Here is a 23119-nt window from a genome sequence, read left to right on the forward strand (position 1 = left end):
TCGAGACAGTCTACTTATTACTTGCCTGGGCCCATAACCTTGTTGGCAAAGTGTTCGACGGTAATGTTCACCTATAAGGATGGTCAGTGGAAGTATAAAAGAAAATCTTGATGCAGCTCACGTTTTACAGCTCATGTATTTCACACAGACAGAGAGAGAGCACGAAAGTACACATAGTGTCGAGTTCAGTCGACCACCGCATACAATCGATATTATCCTAGTCTGTTCGATAATTGTTGTGTGTATCAATATCCATCAGTCATGTTTAGTAATAATTTGTTAGAGATATCGGATAAAAATTGCATTAAGAGTGATGATGGTACTGAAGACGTTACTGTTAGTGGTAACAAAGGTAGTAATGTAGATAAAAATAACTGTGACGACGTAGAATCGGATGATAATAACAACATAGAATCAAATATCCATAAAAAATCGGAGGAATTGCACAAATCACATTCCTGTGTATATAATACTATTTATGGTGACGATAGTAGTGATGATGTAGATAAGGATCCTAACTATAATGCAGATTCAGATAGTTCTGATGAAGAAAACAATACTCTTATACAAAACAATACTCTTATACCATCTGCACCTCAATCTAATAATACTACACAGAACAACTTAGAAACTTCTTTAAATGTTACTGGAAGTAAAATCTGTGATGTTATTAATTTATATGTTAACACTTCAAAACCTAAAGGTAGCGGAAAACAAAACTTTTGTTATTATTGCAAAAAAATGCAATCAAAGATAAGTAGACACCTCGAAAAAGTTCATAAAAATGAAGACGAAGTGAAGAATTTTACTACATTACCTAAAGGTATAGAAAATTTTTCTCATATTATTAAAAACGTATTTATAATATTTTGTTTTCTCAAATATAAATTTGTTAATAATCAATGTATTTCACTTTACATAGAAAGTACATAGAAAGAATTTCCTAGGACCATATCCTAAACTTACTTTTAATAGTAAAATAAATAATTGATTAAATTATCGAATCGATAATGTAAACTAATTAACTAAATATGTTAAAAATATCAAATAATTTAGCTAACTTTCTATTATAAATTACTTTTATCAATAAAAGTGTTTACAATATAAAATTTACATATTAATTTCAAAATCATAAACTACATTTACTTTTCTCTATTAGTGAAGTTTAATAATACCTTTAATTATAAGACAGACCAAGATATTATTAAATCTGATTAATGGTAACGTGTAAACGTAGTTATAGTAGTAGTAAGACAACATGGACATAAAAGTATTTTACTATATTTTTTTATAAATTTAGTAAAATTTTAGTAAAATCTATCCAAACTAATTTGTTATATAAAATTAACTAAATTACTTTGCATTATAAGTTTATTAAATTTTCCAAAATGTATAAAATAATTTAGCTAATTTTACATTACTGTTTAATTTGGACTAAAATGCATTTCATTTTTATTTTGAAAACTATTGTATCTTCATTTATGTATATTTTATTTTTCATCTTAGGTAATAAAGAGAGACAAAAGATTATTGGGCTTATTAGACGAAGAGGTAATTATTTATTCAATACAGATCCTGCGTATAATAAAGGAGAGCTGATAGTTTGTAGAAGACCGACAGAATCTAAAAAGAAAATTGCACGCGATTTTATATGTTGTGCGAGTTGTAAAGGTTTCTTCACTAAAAATAACATACGTCATCATTTTAAAGAATGTTCGCAAAAGACTGTTGGCAGATCTATCCAAGTACTTGGAAGAAAAGTTCAAGGTCGAATTCACGAACGTGCAAATTCTATTTTAAGGAATGTTGTATTTCCAGTATTAAGAGAAGATGATCTCGTCCGATTAATTAGATATGATGAACTACTAATTGTTTATGGCAATAAAATGTGTGTAAAATACAAACATCAGCATCAACAAAATATGATAAGATCACGTATGAGATTATTAGCCCGTTTTTTACAAGCTCTTCGAAAAATTAATAAGGATGTGACAGATTTCTTTAGTCTTTATCATCCATCGATATACGATGATTGCATTGTCGCTGTAAATGAAGTGGCAGGTATTGATGACCATTTAAAGATTTATAAGGCTCCTTCTAACGCAGCAAGGATTGGCACTCTTCTAAAGCAAATAGGAAATTTAGCTGTCTCCGAATGCATAAAACAAAACGAGCGGGAAAAAAAACAAACATAGAGAATTTTTTAAAATTATTACAAGAAGATTTCAGTGTATCTGTTAATAAAACGGTTGAAGAGTCTATGTTACGAGCTAAACGATATAAATTGCAAGAATTACCTCCATTAGAAGATATTAAATTGTTGCACGACTTTCTACAAACTAACAGGCGTTTAGCATTTCAACACCTTAAAGATGTGTTCTCGTATAATGCTTGGCGAGCGCTAGGAGAATTTACTTTGATATCAATTCAAGTATTTAATAGGCGTAGAGCTGGAGAAATTGAACGTATATCCATCGATGATTATAAGCATCAAGAAAATATAAAAGAACAACCAAATCCAGATTTATATGGATCTTATCGGCTGAAGCTCGAAAGGTACGTTTTAAGCTAAGTTTTTACTCGTAACATTTATTTCATAAAAAATTATAAAATTTTGAAAACTATAATCTAGTAAAAAAAATAAGAAAAATATGTTGCAGATAGTATAATGATTAAAATTTGTGTACTGCAGATTAACTTAAACCGGGGATGTTTCAATTTCTGTATCATAAACTTTTCGTAACTTTATATTTTGCAAAACTTATAGCTACACAACAGTTAAAAAAGTATAAGTTAAATATATTTTTCATTTATTAAGAATTAAATTCTTTTGTCAAAAAAAATTCAATATCTGACATACTATTTTTGACAATAACACCTGTCGCGGCTCATTAGCTCTTCTTTACAATTGTTGAATATTATTTTTAATTATGTATTTTAATTTTTGCTATTTTTGTTTTGCTTATTTATTTGTATATAAATTTGCAAATACGGTATGCTTTTGCTTTTTTATTTTAAATTACACTCTCGACAAAGAATATATTATTTTATGGAGGTTATATACATTTCTATACTACTCATTACGAATACATAAACAAATTTATTCATCTTACGATGATTAATATAAAATTAAAATTACGACATAATATAATATAAAGATATTATATTACCTTCACTATTTTTATACTTTTTATTTCTGCGGTTTAAATTCTTGCATCATGTTAATACAAAAATTAATTAGCCTAAATAGTTTTAAAAGTAATAAAAGGAATGATTATTTATGTTTTAGATAGCTGAAAAGTATATAAGAATTCTTCTTAGAGGTGTAAATTAGGACGATCTGTTCCCGTACTTTTGGATCGTGAAATGAAAAATTGTATTGATTTACTTTTACAACATCGTTGTAAAAGCAGCAAATATTCCTGAAAAAAACCCCTACATCTTTGCTCTACCAGATTATGACAAAAGCCGATTTAAACATTTGAGAGCATGTGATTTATTACGTACATATTCTGTAGATTGTGGTGCAAGCATGCCTGATAGATTACGAGGCACAAAGCTTCGAAAGCATATAGCAACAAGATGCATTACATTAAATTTATCAGAACCTGACGTAACAGAATTGGCCAATCATCTTGGCCATGACAAAAATATCCACATGAGACATTATCGGCAATCCATTCCGCAGATTGAAGCAATTAAAATGTCGCGATTACTCAACATTGCACAAGGCAGTGTTGAAGAAAATGTGGATGAAGATCTGCAGTTTAATGAACAAAGCAGTTTTGAAATAAATAAAATGGAAAATTGCATTGGCGAAGATAGCGATGATTCAATCAAAGAAACTGAAAATAGCGGTGCAGTGAAAAAAAGAAAAAAACGTAGTAGTAAGTATATATTAAATATGATTATATATTTACTTAAAAATTTAATGTAAATAATTTTTCTTAAAATTAATCCTTAATTTAACTTTATTTAAAACAACATTTAACTCAATTTTACAAGACATTAACTTTAATTGAATATACATAATATGTTTATATATGTTTGTCATGGTTAAATATAAATTAATATCCTTTTAATTTTATAAATTAAAAATATTAACTTACTCAGCTTTAAAAAATATACAAATGTGGTTAGGTAAGGCAAAACAGTGCAGTTAATGTTTGATGTTAAATGAAAGTTAAGTTTTCATAATCAAGGAATCATCTTTACTTCTTAAATTTTCTTTAAATATTAATCGCTCAATACGTAACTGTCATTAAATAAGATATCCAGAAAATTATAAACTCTATTAAAAATAAAATAAAAGCCATTTTTCTCATCTTGCTCTGTGGGTATGGTAAGATGAGGTATTCCCATATATAGGCAAGATGGGATACACTTTAAAAGTATATTATAATTTAATACTAATGTCACATTAAAAATTAGATAAAATTATAAGAAAATCGCAAAAGATATAAATTATGATTTAACTCAGTGCTCGACAAAAATGTACATTTCAGCCAGTTTTCAGCCAGCATTGTTCTCCTTACCTTGCCAACCTTTACGCAATCCAAATGTCAATTGGTATTTAGACTGCGTGGGAAGTAATGAGGTGAGAAGAAAGCTTTAAGTTGACAATTGGCCGAAATGTGCATTTTTGCCGAGTCTTAACTTAAATTATAATTTATAGTTTTCGCAATTATAATTTTCATCACATGCAATATTTGTAATAAATTTTAATATTTTATAGCATCACCGTACGGTTCCACAAAGCGTATTAGATGGACTGAAGAAGAGTGTAATGTAATAAATACTTCCTTTAAACAAGAAATAAGTGAACGACGTTTGCCCTCAAGAAAACAAATGGTAGAAGCTAAAATGAGAAACAAATGTTTAAGCCGTCGCTCCGTTCCACAGATTAGAAGTTGGATTCATAACCAAATTTTTAAAAAATCCAAGTCACGCAATAACAAATAAAATGCATGTTATTAATAAATAAAATAATAAATGTAATAATAAATGTAATAATAAATAAAACGCAACACAGTATCAAAGCATAATTAAATTAATTATTGAGTCTTATCTTGTATCTTAAAATAAGTCCAGGAAGAAGTTGCTGTTTCTATTTTTATTGAAGATATAAATTATTGAATGTTTAGCACATACGTACTACCTGGCACGAAAGGATAAAATCGTATTGTTTCGGAATTTATAAATTAAAATAATTAAAAATGTAAGGAATCATTAACCCTTAAATTCGTAAGTGGGTCGTAAAAACCCTATATGATGTTTCGAACGTTTGCTATGTAAAGACAGAATGAGATAGGAGGTTCGGACCAAGACGTAAAAAAAGTTTAAAATCTCCTCTTTTGATTGATATAGTTGACCAACTATATTGGTAATTAGAATTTGAACGGCACGGCTGCAAAGTTTTGTTGAAGTCTGTGAAACTAACATTGTATGTAAGCGAAATATTTTATGTAAGTATTTCAAATAAAAAAATTGGATAAAACACGTTTAAACAGATCCGTTTGCGGATGTCGCATATACTCTGTCTAAATTTAGAATATTATATAGTTCTGTAGAAAAGAAAGCTTTTCCAAAATATATCATAAAACAAATTAATTTTCAATTTTAGACACTTTGAATAAATCAAAAATACATTATTCTTCTTGTTACATAAGTATATTTTTTAATAGAAATAACAATAATATAATTTTTTTTTAATGTACGACTCTTTAGCTTTTAAACGCCGTATTTGAAAGTGTTGAAAGGTTTTTTGTAGCGAAGATATGATATTTTGAAAGAAAACTGAATTTTTTACATATTTCTCATTTTTGCTTAATGGTATTAGCTTTGTAACTTCAAAATAAATTATTTTTCAGCAATGGCGATTGTACAGTCATATTTCTGAGATTCTAAACTTTCATTTAAAAAACTTGTTGAAAAATTTTGATTGTAATCAAAATTATAGCTTCTCAAAGTTGAAAAAATTTTCTACATCTGAGAATGTGTTTCCGTATTTTACCGGATCGGTGTGTTTAAAAATAAGTAATACTTATTTTGTTAATAATTTATCAAAAAGTTATCAATAATTTGATATTCAATAATAAATATCAATTATGAAAAAGTAATATTAAAATAAAAGTGATTTGAATTTATTTTGTAATAGACATATGTTCAATTTTATTAATTGTTAGTTTTATTATTATTAGTTATGAATTTTGCATTAGTAGCATTTAAAGCAAAACTATGTTTTTTATTTATTTAAAAAGTGATAGACCTCATAACTGCCAATTCGTTGACATAATCATCTGAAAGGTAGTTTTCAGGTCCAAAAATTTATATAGATAACTTTTCTTTAACATATTTATTTATATACAAAAATGTAAATTTATGCTGTTAGTGTTTTTTTTATTATTTATTTAAGAAGCGATACAAAATATGAAGAAATTTTTATTTTAAACGCACTTTTTTTAAAGACCTGAAAAATGCCATTCTGCCGATTTATTAATTTATTAAAAGGCAGTTTTCAGAACATTGAGAAATTGTCCTAATTCCTTTAAATATAGTTTACAAAAATACGTGAGAATGTTATGTTATTATTGCATGTGTTAGATCTATAAGAAATTGTCATTAAAATTAATTTGATATTTCTATTCATTAAAAAAACGTTTAGGACCTGAAAACTGCCTTACGATACATTATCTTATGTATCTTGAAAAATAAGTACTCTTTTCAAATTTTGCGAACGGCATTACTATATATACAAAATATATTTTCTATCTATAAAATAAAATTAGGGTGTTAGACAAGGTCCTCAAAACTGCCTTTACGTAAACATATATATATACACAAGGTGTCCCAATATAAGTGACCACCCCCTTTTATTTCGAAAACTGGCAGAGATAGACCCAATAAACATAATATAAAATTAAATGGTTTGAACTTTATTGTGAGCACAATGGTTATTTAAAGAAATTATTTATGTTAAAGAACGAAGAGATATGTACAACTTTTGCATGATAAAGTGAATATTTTTATATGATAAAAGTTGTAGCGTTTTTTTTAATAAATACAATTACGTATAATTTATCAAAATTATTTTACAAATTATAAAAGTTATGTCGGTTTAAAGTTTCGCGGGCGATTAATATCATTTCAGTTTTGCCCCTGCGGTGTGGCTAACTTCCGACTCCCGTTTTTGCGATTGACGTGTAACATGTTGATATCTGATTATAATATTTGGTGTAATAATTTTATAAACTTGTAGAATTTCGTATTCTTATTACTTACATTTTACATACATCAAATATTATAATGTCAAAATTTTATAAAAACTTTGACAAGTTGTAATTACATTTTTGTAATAAATATCGTTCAAGAAAAAAATAATATTTTAGCACATTCGTAATATAATAAATAAAAACTAAATTTAAAGAAAAAATGGAAGAAGCTACAAAGAGGCGGACTTTAGCTTCAATTTAGTTTTAATTTATTCAATTGAATCGCCGTCTGCAAATATTGATCTATATCCGCGAGCGGATAAGTTTAACCAATCAGAACCGTTCCGCGTCTTTTGTTGAGTCTTTTTAGATAGCTGATTGATTATGTGAAAAATATACACGTATGTAACGATGCATGGTAGGGGTAACTAAGCTAATATAAGCAGTGTGATGAAAGAATTTGAATCAGTTTGTCAGTTGATTGTAAAGGTATAGGACAGCATTTACGATAAGTACAGCACTTTTCTCCTTTTTTCTGTCAGACTTTAATTACAATAATTAGAGTGAAAGTGTTTGAAAGTATTTTATGTATTTTAATATTGACGCAAGTATTTAACGGACAAGTTTAAGGACTTTATATATTTATGTTGTTAAATTCCCAAATATTAAATCGGTAAGTTTAATAAAAAAAGCTGCATCTGTAAAAGTTGTTAGAGTCCAACAAAATATGTTAAAAATAATTCTGCTATTAAAAAGCGAATGATTCAACAGAGTAACGATAAAATATTTAAGTTGCGCTGAGTGCGATATTTTATAACTTTATATAATATTTCAATATTATATATATGAAATATTACAATAATATTTTAAGAAGATTGTTTTTAGTTAATAAAAAAAAATATATACGAAATTAAAAATGGTAAGATTTTGTTAACTTTTTTCTTTAAATTCATTAATTTTATTGATTAATATATTAATTATAATTACAAGAATATTTTATATAATTTAAGACATTAAGTTTTATTTATCTATAAATAAAAATAGAAAGGTTAAAAAGATAGATTGAAAATCAAAAAGAGGAAATATTAATAATTATAGGGTTTTTGTATTTTATTTTATTAAAATTTATATAATCTTATTTTAATTTTTTATTTTAATTGTAATTTTAATAATTTTATTATAATAAATTAATATTAATAAAATATTTTAATATAATTAAAAAAAGTTAGTAAAAATTTAATTTGTAAAATTTAATTTTTATTTAAAAAATTTATTTTATAATTATAATATTAATAAAATTTTAAGAGAAATTTATTCAAATAATAAAATCATATAAATAATATTTATATTAATTATATTCATGAAAATGAAAAATAATAATTTATAAGAATAATAATAAACAGTGCCAGCAATTCCGGTGTTATACTAAGTTATACTAAGGTTACAAATAAATTGTTTGTAATTTTGAATTATATATAAATTTAAGGTTTTTAAATAATTAAATTTAATTTTGAATGGTGAAATATTAAGATTAAGTAGGGATTATATAAAAATTTAAATAGATGAGATTTAGAAAATTGAGTATATAAATTAGGATTAGATACCCTATTATATTAACTATTATATTAAACTAAGTAAATTAGAGATTAAAAATTAAATTAAAGAAATTTAAAAAATTTGGCGGTATTTTAAATAGTTAGAGGAATTTGTTAGATAATTGGTAAGGGGCCCCACGTTAGGAGGGGCCTGGTAAAAGATTTTATATATTGTTGTTTTAAAATTATTTTAATAGAAATTATATAATTGATAAATTTAAGTAAAATTGAAATTCAAAATGTAGAGTTGTCAGGAGTATAATGAATTACATTTTATTAATAATAAAATGATATTATGATTTTAATAATTATAATTAAAAAGGATTTAATAGTAAATTTATTAAATTTAATGAGTTGAAATTTAAATAAAATATGTGCAAATTGCCCGTCATTTTCATTAGTAATGTAAGTGAAAAAAGTCGTAACAAAGTAAGTGTATAGGAATATGTATTTAGATTAAATTTATTATGTGATTAATTAGGTGGGATTAGGGTTATTTAATATTTGAAGAAATTGAATATCTAATTGATTATAAGATTTAAGAAAGTAGGATTGTTTAATAATTAAAATTATATATTAAGTATATAGGTTATATTATAAAAAATTAAATAATTAAATTAAATTAGAGAGAAAGTAATATAAATGAAAGGGGTAATATGAAGATAAGGAAATTTTAATTATTTTACCTTTGTATCAGGGATTATTAAAGTAGTAATTTTATATAAAAATTTTCTTGAAATTAAAAGAACAAATAGATTATTTTAGTTAATGTGTCGATGTCAATTCAACAAAATGTTTCATTGTACCCGCCAGGTATCGATCATGTAACTTTCCCTAGGGCGGAAAGGTGAAATTTTTCGCCATTGAAGTTAATGGCAAAATTTTTCACTTTTTTCATTTCTGTTCTAAGGAAAATTACATGATCACTACCCAAAAAATAATAATGAAATTGACATTAATTCGACACCGAAATCATAAATATTCTAAGTAACAAGTTGACGTTGTTTATCGTCGTTTTTGACGTCAAAATATCGACGACAAATAACGTTAACTAACCATCAGGTATACTTTACCAATTACAGTTAGATTAAATTAGCAGGTTGTACGGTCAACGGAAGAAAGGTTGCAGCACACAATACATTTTTGTTGCAGTTTTATTAGATAAATATTATATGTATTATATTAAACATAATAAAATAAAGATTGCACAAAAAACTAAAGAGATATTTAACAAAATAAAATATTTATTATAATAAAAAATACATTTTTAAAAATGCAACAAAGAAAAACGAATTCTTTAAATGTATGAAAAATAACTATAGAACTATATATTAGATATAGAAGAAAATGACAAAAAAAAAGAGTATCAGACTATCGGATCTGTACTAGTATTCAGATCCAAAATAGAATAAAATAGTTTGGGACAATTTGTTTAAATTGTACATGACTTATTTTTAACAGTTATCCTTAAAATTAAGGGGAAGAAAATAAGTTCTCAGGATTCGAAAGCTTTCGATCTCGTAGCGTCAGATAAAACAGCTAATAAAACAGCAAATTTTTAGCCAAGTCATTTTACATCGCAAACATGCCAGGTATGTTTAGCAAAGAATGACACACAATTCTTGTCTTAAGGAATATAACTTTTTCTTAAAATCCTAAAACAATAGGGCATTTTTATCAAGGATCAAGAATCGACAATGACACAGCAAGCGCAAATCAAAATATATATAGTCGTTTTGCAATGAGTTGTTAGTCGTTGATCAGATATTGGAAACGGAATTAAGTTATAATCGTGTTATAAGGCAAATAAAACTGTGTTATTTGTAATTATAAACTATATTATTTCATTTTAGATATAAATTTGCTACGATTAACGACTTATGACTCCCAAATAGCCATACTGTTGAATTACGACTAAAGTACTCATTGTAAAACGGCCATTACAAACCACTTGAGAGAAACATTTTGAGTAGAATCATGATAATAAAATTAATAATGGTAATTTTGGAAAAAATACAGGCCTATTCTCTGACATCGTGCACTTATATGCAGGCACACACGTTATATACTTTAGCCAGCTTCTTTTATAGCTGTGGCTATCTTTCGAAACGTACAATTTTACTTCAGTTCCTTTTTTACAAGAAGCAATAGTCTGCAACAGAATAATAATTTCACATTAGAATAGAAAACACATAACCATGAATATGTGCATAATAGTAACAATTATTGAAGAGATACAGAACAATCATATATTAAAAATATGCTCAAAAAGTAATAATTTAATTTATTTATTCTATTACAATATATAATTTATGATAAAACAAGAGATTACCTATGATTTAAAGCAATATATGCAGATACACGTGGTATACTCGTACTTTAGCCAGCTTCTTATAGTTGCGACTACGTTTCGAAACTTTCTTTTTTACAGGAAACAATAATAATAGTCTGCAACAAAATAATAATTTCACATTGGAATAGAAAACACATAACCTTAAATATGTGCACAATAGTAATAATTATTGATGAGATGCAGAACAATCATATATTAAAAATATGTTTAAAAAGTAATAATTTAATTAATTTATTTTGCTGTAATATATAATTTATGATAAAAAAAAGGAGGATTACCTATATAAAGCGATGATACACGTTGTACACTTTTGCCCACTTTAGCCGGCCGGTAACAAGATAGGGACGAAAGACGAAAAGAGGTTAAAAGAGCAGACCGCGGTGTGGCGACGTACCGCACCGCGGCGCTTTTCACTGCAACTCTCGCGAGTATCGAATTGGTATCAAATTGACAACAAATGGATATTCAATAAAAACAAGGAAAAACATTGAAAATCTTGAAAGAAACATTATATTCCTACCAAACACAACGTTACATGTAACGTAAATGTTAGTTGTAATTTCCCACTCAACAATATAACTGTTATATAACGAGTGTGTTATATGACAGTTACATTGTTGAGTGGGAAATTACAACTAACATTACGTTACATGTAACGTGATGTTTGCTGGGTTGTATTATTACTGCTACCAACAAATACGAATATCATGACATCGAAATAATCACGAAATATTTGAGATTTTGATGTTCAATAATCCGGAAAAATCACATCGATGAAATCTGATCAAATCGATATCGATTCGACATCGGTTCGATGTATCATTTCTCACAGGGATATGGGTATTATAGAATAATTAAAGTAAAGATAATAAGACATAGAATAAAACCTAGAAGATCTTTAAATGAAAAGTAAATATGAAAGGGGATTTTATAAAGATTTCTATTTGTTCCTAGGGAGTTAGATAATCCTGTTTCATGGAGAAAAAAAGGTGTATGATTACTATAAATAGGATATTAAATGGGAGGATAAAATGAAAAGAAAAAAAATCGATTAAGTGTTGCATTATTAATTGAAAATCCTCCTCAGATTCATTCAACAGTTATTGTTCCTAAGTATGGGATGGTGGAAATTAGATTATAATCTAATAGTAATAGTTATTACTATAGTAATAACTGTGGCTCCTCAAAAAGATATTTGTCCTTAGGATAAGACATAACCTAAGAATGCTGTTGCTATCAAAATAAAGAAAATGGTTACTCCAATTATTCATGTGTGAATTAATTTAATGGAAGAGTAATATATGCCTCGGGCAATGTGGGTGTATATACAAATGAAAAAAAATGTTGCTCTATTAATATGGATATTATGTATAAGTCATCCATTTGAAATATTTTGTATAATATGAATAATACTGTTAAAGGCATGAAAGGTATTGAGGCAATAGTGAATGGATAAAAAGAAACCTCTAATAATTTGAATAAATAGAAATAATCCTAGTAAAGATCCGTAATTTCATCAGTAAGAAATGTTTGTTGGGGTGGGGAGTTTTAAGAGTGAAGATTTTATTAAATCTATAATTTTGTTCATATAAATAAGTAGGGGCGGACGAGCAAAAATAGAATTAATTAAGTTTTCGAAGGAAAGAGGATTTGGTAGAGCAGATTTTAATAATAGAAAATAGGGTAATAAGCAGGTAAATTATTACTTAAAAGAGTAAAATTGTTAAAGGGATAGTTAAAAATATTGAAGATATTTTAAATATTGAAATAATGGGGAATTGATTAGAAAAAGATTATTTGTTTTAAATGTATAGTAAAAATTGTATTTAAATAAATGTAAGAAGAAAATTAAATAGGATTAGTGTATTTAAAAATTTATTAATAGTTAGGGAGAAGGAAAAAATGAATTTATTTTGTTCACTGAAGATTAAACTAGCGAAATAAAGAAAAATAATTAATAGTTCTCTAATTATAAAAAATATGGAAAATATAAAGTTGTAAGATTGGACAGATAAAGTTAAACAAATTATGAAAGCATAGATGATTAGAGAAATAATTAAGGAGATAGGATGGATAGATTTTATATTAATACAGAAAAGAATAATTAATAAAATAATTATTGAATAGCTTAATAAATGGGATAATTTTATTATTTGAATAATATATAAATGATACTTAGAGTTGGCGGGGTCATGACCGGCAGAGTAAATTTTTTGCATGTGTGGAATAATTAACGGTTGGTGGGGAAAAGGGGGGGGGGGATCTGATTAAAGTTAAATTTAAATTTATAAAAAATATTTATATATTATGTACAAAATAAAGTACACATTTTTTTATAATTTTTTATTCAATGCAAATGTAGCTTTTCGAACATTATTTTTACATATGAATTTGTTTACAAGTTCTTCTAAATTTATTGATTTAGCCTCTTTTTTAAAAATGTAAATTGTGTCAATGCTATTTAAACGATTTTGAAGCATTGTCAAACGTAAGTAATTTTTTAATCGTCTTTATGCTGAAAACGATTGTTTGCAGGTACAAGCTGATCCTGGTATAATCAATAATAATTTAATTAATTTTATAAACTCCGGCGTAATGTTTAAAATTAATAAATTACTTTTTAAAAAGTTAACTACATCCTTCAAACTACTGGCTTTAATTTTGCGATTACGCATAAAGTCTAAACAGATTTCACGGTGCAATTTTAATCTATTAGAATCGAAATGATTTTCTTGTCAGTACCTCTATTATAAAAACTAATTATGAACGCATTGTCTAATTTGCTACCGAGTATATAACGCTCATATTTTCTTACAAACGACAGTGTTGTATTTTCAAATCTGTCTTTCAAAGAACAAAGAGTTTGGTTCATAATTTCAAAAAACATTTTTCTGTAATAATTTTAGGCTGCTGAAAATTAACTTCATTATAAGAATTTTGAAATTTATATCGCCTAGGATTCTTTCTTGGCTTTTTAATTTCTGGTTCCTCAATTCCAAATTCTGTTTTTTCTACATTAATATTATCCCAGACGGAATCGAATTTTGTTTTTCGCATTTGCTTTAAACTGCTCGTGACTAGTTCTACTTTCTCGTACGATTCATTAATGCATAATTCGTGCCCTTGCAGCTCTATATTCAATATTTCAATTCTCTCGAAAATTGCAATTTTAGTATTTAATAAAAAGAAAAATTCAAATGATTGCACATAGTGTAAAAGTCCTTTTGCTTTTGTTGACGCACTGGCATCAATTTCTTTGTCCGAACTCGCTTGATAAAATAATTCTAACGCAGCTAAATAATTCTCCTTTAATCGGAGAGTTTTTAATGATTTCACTCTCATGCACCATCTAAAACAGTTTAATATTATAAATAACTTTAATTTTGTAATAAAAATGTAGCTAAAATAAAATAATAATAAGTAAATAAAATTTTTTGAAAAAGAATTTTACCTTGTGGGGCAGTAAGGCGTCAAATTTCGATTTCCTTCCGATTGTAGGCTTTTAAATTGACATAATCGCTTTGGTGAATCACTAATAAAATTAATTATTTTTTTTTGCAAATCCAATGAAATTTCTTGATGACGTTACATTTTCTAAAGCATCTTTCACAATTAAATTTAGCGAATGCGCTGAGCAGTGAACATATAAAGCACGTGGTTCAACTTCGAGTATGCGTGTCTGTAAACCTGTTATTTTTCCACTCATGTTGGACGCTCCATCATAACACTGCCCTCTCAAGTTGTTAATGCTTAGATCATATCAAATTAAAACATCTTGTAATATTTTACATAATGTTACTGCCTTAGTATTATCTGTCTGATAAAAGCCCAAAAATATCTCTTGAATAGTCAGATCTTCTAAAACAATTCTCGCACATAATGATACTTGTTCCAGTCTAGAATTGTCTGCGGTCTCATCCATTATTATAGAAAATATTTTTAATGACTTAATCAATTTAAATTTTTCTTTTAAAACTTTATTAGCTATTAAATGTAATATCTCATTAATGATATCATGATGTAGCCACTTGCAATTTGTAGATCGATTTAGCCAAGCTTGTAATTCAGTTGAGTCTTCTGCTCTCATTTGTAAAAACTGTAGCAAATTAGAATTTTCATCCTAGTTTCCACGTATAGCTAATCCTTGTTGAGCTAGAGTATGTATTGTGCTAAATATTTTCAATAACGCTGTTTGAGCCGACGTTATCTTAATCTGTTTTTGATTGCGATATGTTCAATGACGCTTGTTTTTTTGTAATTGTTTAATGCTATTTGAGATTTTTTGTAAAATTCGCTATTATCGTGCTTCTTCAGTCTTATAGATGCGTTTTTCCAAGTACAAAATTCATTTGTAACAAAAGCGTTTTGAGAATTTTGAGTATTTCTACTATTTATTTTTGGTAATTGTTTCTCATGTATGTACATCAATACAAATGGAACAAAATGCTTTGTTTGAATAAAGTTTCAGCCAGATATAAGTAGTTTGCCAACGTTGCAAACAATTTGAAATTACTGCTAAACATCTTCTTCTTCTTCACGTGCCCTGCCCGGTCCCCCGGACGTTGACGATCACTCTGGACATGGTGATTCTATCCACCGCCATACGAAGGAGCTCCTCCGCCCTTCGCACCCTAATCCATGCTCTAATATTTCTCAGCCACGAGAGTTTCTTCCTTCCGATCCCACGTCGGCCCTCAATCCTTTCCTTTAGTATCAGTTGGAGGAGGCGGTATTTCTCCCCTCTCAAGACGTGACCAAGATATTCGATCTTCCTGCATTTGACCGTTATTAGCAACTCTTGTCGCGCACCTGATCTTCTCCAAACATCAGCATTTGTGACTCTATCAACCCAGGAGATTCTTAGCATACGTTTCATGACCCACATTTCGAAGGCTTCCAGACGGTTCAGCATGCTCGTTTTGAGGGTCCATGCCTTCACACCGTATAACAATACCGACCAAACATAACACTTGACCATTCTCCGTCTTAGCCTCAGATTAAGGTTGTCTTCGCAAAAGAGAGCCCTCATCTTATTATAAACGCCGCGAGCAATCTCTATCCTACGCCTAACCCCCCGATCGGGGTCCAGGTTCTCTGTAATCAGGCATCCCAAGTACATGATCGACGCGACACGCTCTATCCTTACATCATCAAGGTGTAGTTGGGCGTTGTCATGGCTATCGCGGCTGAAGGCCATCAACTTCGTCTTGTTTGTGTTGATATTTAATCCCATTCTTTGTCCAGCTTCTGAGATCCTATTTAGAAGTAGTTGAAAGTTCTCTATGCTATCGGCGATAATGACCGTGTCGTCTGCGTATTTTATGGTGTTGATGTATACTCCATTTACCTTGATTCCGAGCTCTGTGTCACCTATAGCTTCCTTGAAGATCTTGTCTGCATAGAGATTGAACAAAAGGGGGGAAAGAATACATCCCTGCCTAACACCTCTTTGTATGTCCACCCTTGAGGTTGTCAAGTTTCTAATCTTTATTTCAGCTTTTTGCTGCCAGTATAGGTTTTTTATCACCCGGACATCCTTTTCGTCCACTCCAGCTTGACGGAAAAGCACAATAAGTTTGTTATGCAGGACCCGGTCGAACGCCTTTTCGTAATCTATGAAACATGCAAAGACATTTTTCTGGTAATCTCGGCATTTTTGTAAGAGGGCATTTGTCGAAAAGATCGCTTCTCGTGTGCCAAAGGCACTTCTGAACCCAAATTACGAGTCATCCAAGTCCCATTCACACTTTGACCCTATGCGAGCGTGGATTATGCGGAGGAATGTTTTCAGCATATGGCTCATGTGGCTAATTAGACGGAAATCCGCCCACCTTTCTGGCCTTTGCTTCTTCGGAATGGTAACAAACGTTGGTATCAGCCATTCTTCTGGTATTACTCCGGTGTTGTATATCTTATTGAATAGTCCTAGTATCGTCTCTATGTTGTCCTTGTCTATTAATTTTATTAGTTCCATTGGAATCTCATATGGACCCGCGGCTTTCCCACTCCTGGCGGATGTGATGGCATGCAGCAGCTCCGATTAGAGTATAACACGGCCCTCCGGCTCCTCCGCTCCAGCTTGGATGTCCGATCTGGTGTCTTCGAAAAGCCCGGCCACGTACTCTTGCCAAGTACGTTTAATCTCGCGCTTCTCTAAGATGACCTTGTTCTGCTTATCGCATATAGACACGGGTACACGTCTTTTATATAAACCCGCCTCTTTCTTCACCTTTATGTGTATATTAAACGAGTCGTGCCTCGATATAAGCCACTCTAGTTCTTCGCACTTCTCTTTCATCCAGTTTTGTTTTGCTATCCTGATTTCCTTTTTGATCAGTGTTTGTACTCTCCTGTATTCTTCCTGTCTATTCTTGAGCAGCTGTTGCCTCTCCATTAGGTCCATGATTCCGTCCGTCATCCACGATTTCTTCTTCGTATGTCTTGATGGTTTCAGATGTTGTTCGCTGGTCTCAAGGAGAGCCCGCTTTACTTCGCTCCATTACATATTTACGCCCGTGAGGTTTATTTCCTTTATTCGGCTCAGTTTCGTATTGAGGTCAAGTGTGGCGCTCTCTCTCGTTTCAATGTTTCGCAGCTTCGAGACATCGATTCTCTTGACGGCAGTTCCACTCCTGACACAATTCGGTCTTAGCGTCAGGTCCGTGACCAAACGGGTTACGATGCAATATCTGCTCCGGTACGCCTTGATACATTTTACCATATTTCTGAAGCTTTTGTTTATCAAGACATAATCAATCTGGTTCTTCACTGGCTCCGGGTTGCTCCCCCCATCGAGAGGTGATTTCCAGGTGTAGAGGCGACGTTTTGGTAATTTGTACCTTGTATTGGTCACTACCATTTCTGTCTCTTGACAAAATTCGAAAAGTCTATCACCTCTCTCGTTACTTTCTTCTAAGCCGTGATCACTAACGATATCGGCTCTTCTTCCTTGCCCTATTTTGGCATTAAAGTCCCCCATGACTAGGTTGACGTTGTCACTTTGTAGGTCCTGAAGTGTGTCCTTGATAGTGTCATACAAGACTTCTACATCGTCATCGTATCTTTTTTCCGAGGTAGGAGCGTAGATCTGTATAAGATTAATATCAAATGGCTGCCTATGCAGTTAGAGCAGCATGACTCTGTCCAAGATGGGTACGAATCCTTTCACTTATTTGACAAATTCCGAGTCAACCAGAATTCCAACACCATTGCTGTGTCGTCGGTCGTCTTCAGCACTTCCCGAGAAGTAAAGTGTTCCACCTTCGTGGGCACATGTGCCTCCTCCTGGCCATCTTAGCTCACTTATTCCCATAAACTTGATTTTCATCCTTTTCATTTTTTTGATTGCATTGCTGAGTTTCCTCGCAGCGAAGAGACTTTTAACGTTCCAAGTGGATATACGCAGATTGGACTTTACTATTTTGAGCCGGGAGATTCTTCGCACCCCTTGCCCATCTAAGGGCTGCCCGGGACTAAGGGCCGTTTTTATTGGTTTCCTCGCCATAGTGATATCCTGGGAAATTAAATACACCGAAGTGGTTGCCTTCTTCGATATCCTTTCAGCCGCCCCTAACGCCGAGAACAGACGGTGTTCGTAGCCGCTTGTTATGGGTCAGACGTTACTAATCTCGTCATATCTGACTACCCTCACTTAGTTTAGTCTGCAGGACGATGCAGCTTACCGGGGTGTGGCGCTTGAGACCATAAGTGAGAGTTGGGTACCCCGTGAGTACTAGTCACCAGCAACCATCTATGCTTGATGCGACCGTTGTGGTAAAAGGGTACTACCTCTACGGTGTATCCCCATACACCCCTGCTAAACATCAATTAAAAAAAAAAAAAAAATTATGTAAATTTGAATAAAATGTCTCACGTGAATCTTAAATGATACTAACGATAAATAAATATAATGTGTAAATAATATATATAAAAATCTTCAAATTTAATTTTAAACATTTTTTTTTAAATTATATTCCAAAATATTTTAAATTATGTATCATATATGATTTTATTTTATGACGAGACTCAACCATACATATTTAGAATTTATTAACTTTAATAGAATAAATGTCTTCAACATTCTGAAAAATAAATTAAACTTACTGTTGTGTTGTAGACCTTTTAAATATTTTGATCCGATCTTAATGGACAAATAGAGGTTAGAACATTGCGTTCAGTATCTCTTCTCATAGTAGACTGCGAATGTGACACTACGGTCATCATCATTTTAGATGCGTTTCTGAACGCGCAACTATAACGAGAGCTGAGGACATGATTGGTTCTTACTTGTGGATCCAGCCAATTAGGTTCGCCGCTCGATGAGCAAGACTACATCCCAAAAACCATCAAAGAAAGAGTGTCGCAACTATAATGAATACGACTGTACAGTCGTGTTCATTATAGTTGCGGCACTTTTTCTTAGATGCGTTTCTGAACGCGCAACTATAACGAGAGCTGAGGACATGATTGGTTCTTACTTGTGGATCCAGCCAATTAGGTTCGCCGCTCGATGAGCAAGGCTACATTCCAAAAACCATCAAAGAAAAAGTGTCGCAACTATAATGAACACGACTGTACACATAACACATATGGCTCAATGCACACAGGACGCTTCAACGCGTTACGCGTGGCGGATAGCCAATCATTCTTTTACTTTTTTATTTATTTCCATAAAAGCAAAAATATGATTGGTTACCTCGCCACGCGTAACGCGTTGACGCGTGCTGTATGCATTGAGCACATGTATATATATATAAAGCCCTACTCTTTTGTATCTTTCAAGTACGCTTTAGCCACACTCGTGGTTCGTGGCGCTGCGCTGAATGTGCGCATGGGACAGGTTCCAAAAGCGTACGGTGCGATAGCCCACCAACCAATCATCTTGACTTATCTAACCCAGGGGACTTATATAACCTAGAGAAAAACTCTAGGCATCGGCTGCTGTAAGTTGTTGTGTGCTATCGGTCTTGTGTGCTATCGGGACTCCCCCGTACGCATGACTAGAACTTTTGTAACATTTGATTGGTCCAAAGGAAAAAACATTTTTCCAAGAGCCAATCAGAGTGTACAGTATTGTTCATTATATCACCCATAAAAAAATCTAAATTATTCGTTAAAAATTTATATTATATGTAGCTCGACATGCCAAATTTACATGTGTGGAAATTCCACATGCTAAAAATTTACATGTGTGGAGTACTCCATCATTCCACATACAAAACGCCGCCTCTGATCATAATCATCATCGTTATCATTGTTATCATCATATTTTATTTAAATCATTAATATTATCATTAACGCTGTAAAACTTTATTTATATATCATATATACGTAAAATTCTTATATATAATGTTATTAAATAAAATATCTTTATCTTCTATAGATGATATTACATACAATATATATAAATAAAATTTTTACACTTGTAAAAACATATTAAAATTTAAATCTTCAGGAATGGCTTCTTCGATTCTTTCTTGAAACATATAATAACAATAAATGTTAATATTTATTTGTAAAAAATTTTAGCTGTGTTTTTATGTGCAAAGTATATCTCCAAATTATTTATAATAATTAGAAGAAACAATTACCTGTTTGTATTTATAATATTTATAAGAAATTTCAAAACCAACAAATTTTCTTTTAAGAAGCTATATTACTATATAAAGAAGGAATAGAGAAAGAGAAATACAGAAAGGAGAGGTAACTGAGAAAATGATACAAAGATGCATAAGAGAATCAAAGTAGAATGATTAAAAGAAAAAAAGAAAAATTAATAGGTACGAGAAAGCAAATAATAAGATTTAAAAAAAATTTATTCGACTTCTTTGCAAACTTCTTTTTCTTCTTTCGTTCTTTTAATTTTTTAAATAAATTTTTTTCTTTTTTCTTCCTCTTTTTCTTCTATTCTGCCTTATTCCCTGCTTTCCTTATTCTCTTTTAAAAACAAAATATTGAATATTTAACTTTTTTATCTAAAAATATATAAATAATTACAAAGAGAGAAAAGAGAAAGAAAGAGAGTGTATATGTATGTGTGTCTGTGTGTGTGAAAATCTAATGTTGCATGAGAAACATGAAAAATAAATGATAAAATAAAAAAATAGAATAATAAGTGAAAAAAATATGAGAAAATTAACAGAAATACAAGATATAATTTTTTTTAATACTTTTTGTATTATATGAAAAAATGTTATTATTAGTACTTTAATTTTAAGTGATAATATTTTAATAAAATTATTAATTATTTTGGACATTGAATGTAAACTGAATTATTAAATATGCAATGACTTAATTTAAAAAAGGAACGTTATTCAATGGTAATATAAATCGAAATTTTAATTTTAATTATATAAAATAAATGTCTTTATTTATACAACTATTCAAAGCTTTTATTTCTTTTTAATTTTTTTTTTTTAAACTAAAAGGACACAAAAGAATCAATTTGTAAAAGAGCGAAAATATGAGCGAGAACACAAAGGTACAAAAGAATGAGACTATAAGGGTAAGACAGTGTTAGAGAATGAGAAAATATGAGGTTGTGATATCACAAAGTACGAATGAGTAAATAATAAGAAAATTCATAAAAATGTAATTTAGTTTTTTTGAACTCTTTTCCTTTTTCTTCCTTTTTCTAAATTAATTTATTTTTTTCTTTCTTCTTTTAATTTTTTTTTCTATTATTTTGCCTTACTCTATTCTTCTCATTTATCCTTTATAAATCAAAATATTCAAAATTAAATTTTTTAAACTAAAAATATGAATACAATAAATATAATCAAACTCGAAATATTTAACAATACAAATTTAAAGAGTAAACAATGTCGAGTCAAATCTTTTTACATATCTAATAAATCACAAATTTATAATGTATCTACAAAACTGATTAACAAATTTACTAATTAACAAATTTACCACATATACAATATATACATATATATATTTTTTTCTTTTTTGGACTTACTTGTCTATTATCAGTATATTAAAATTCAAAATACTATAATAAATCATGTACTTAATTAAAAATTACTCATAGGTCGAAAAGAGTCCACGTTAACACATGATTATGCAAGGCGGAAAGTAAAGATATTGGACAGAGAATCTAACTATTAAAAAAGATTAGTGTCGAAGATGATCCATATTAAAGAACAAAGATATGGTATTAATCTAAAAAAAGACACAGATCTTAATTGAACGATACTTACTCAAATATTCTAGATTCGTTTAAATAACAAATTTGTTTAAGTATAGAAATTGTGTTTGTATATAAGTTTTTTTGCCTTTAGGCTTGTTATATTTGAGACAAACATTTAGTCGAGGTGTGTTAAGATTGTACACAATGTTATTGCGTTACCTCGATTCAGCATTCGTACAATTTTTGCTCTGGTAAGTTACAGTTTCGAAAAATTTTTTTAACTGCGTTCAGTTAAACAAAAGTATTTATAAATTACATTTATGATGTGCAGAATGATATAAATTCAATGACACAATCAATGCCTTGCAAGATCATTTGTTAACGCGGACTCTTTTTAATCTATGAGCATCTTTTAATTAAGTACGTGGTTTATTATAGTATTTTGAATTGTAACATATTAACGAGAGATAAGTAAGTCCAAAACATGTAAATGTGGTAAATTTGTTAATTAATAAATCAGTTTTGTAGATACATTATGAATTTATAATTTATTCCCAGGGAGAAATGATAGGTCAAATCGACGTCAATTTGACGTCAATAGCGTCTAAAACGTTTCCAAGTCGAGACATCGATGTCAATTTGACGTGGAAGTTCTCCAACAATTTGACGTCGATCATCGATGTCAATCAAACATCAACAACATTTACAATTTTTGATAAGTTTAGTTAAATAATACCGATAAAAAAATTTTAATTTAAAAAAATTTTTAAATTGAATAAAAAAATTATTAATTAAAAATTGCATTAAAAGAGATTAAATTAAATTA

General features: G+C 29.5%; 1 protein-coding gene, 1 long non-coding RNA gene and 1 pseudogene across 2 annotated transcripts; 1 reads left to right on the forward strand and 2 right to left on the reverse strand.

The window, feature by feature from the left end:
• LOC105206862 overlaps nucleotides 1-23119 on the reverse strand; it is a 174230-nt pseudogene that overhangs the window by 140326 nt on the left and 10785 nt on the right.
• LOC113005580 lies at nucleotides 1429-5690 on the forward strand. Its single transcript, XM_039455828.1, has 3 exons — nucleotides 1429-2556; nucleotides 3290-3887; nucleotides 4736-5690. Exons 2-3 carry the CDS (start codon nucleotides 3533-3535, stop codon nucleotides 4960-4962), a joined length of 582 nt encoding a protein of 193 aa, XP_039311762.1. The 5' UTR covers nucleotides 1429-2556; nucleotides 3290-3532; the 3' UTR covers nucleotides 4963-5690.
• LOC120359178 lies at nucleotides 10178-11744 on the reverse strand. Its single transcript, XR_005576016.1, has 3 exons — nucleotides 11438-11744; nucleotides 11139-11254; nucleotides 10178-10958 (listed from the first exon to the last, which is right to left on the reverse strand). It is a non-coding gene; the product is annotated as an uncharacterized LOC120359178 (long non-coding RNA).

This window comes from Solenopsis invicta, chromosome 1 (assembly GCF_016802725.1).
Source record: "Solenopsis invicta isolate M01_SB chromosome 1, UNIL_Sinv_3.0, whole genome shotgun sequence".
Classification (NCBI taxonomy): domain Eukaryota; kingdom Metazoa; phylum Arthropoda; class Insecta; order Hymenoptera; family Formicidae; genus Solenopsis; species Solenopsis invicta.

Bases quoted from the DNA above. Each gene is read 5' to 3' on its own strand.
- LOC113005580 (XM_039455828.1), top strand. From the start codon at position 3,533: ATGCCTGATAGATTACGAGGCACAAAGCTTCGAAAGCATATAGCAACA. The intron at 3,888-4,735 runs GTAAGTATATAT...AATATTTTATAG, and splicing joins AAAAAGAAAAAAACGTAGTA to CATCACCGTACGGTTCCACA.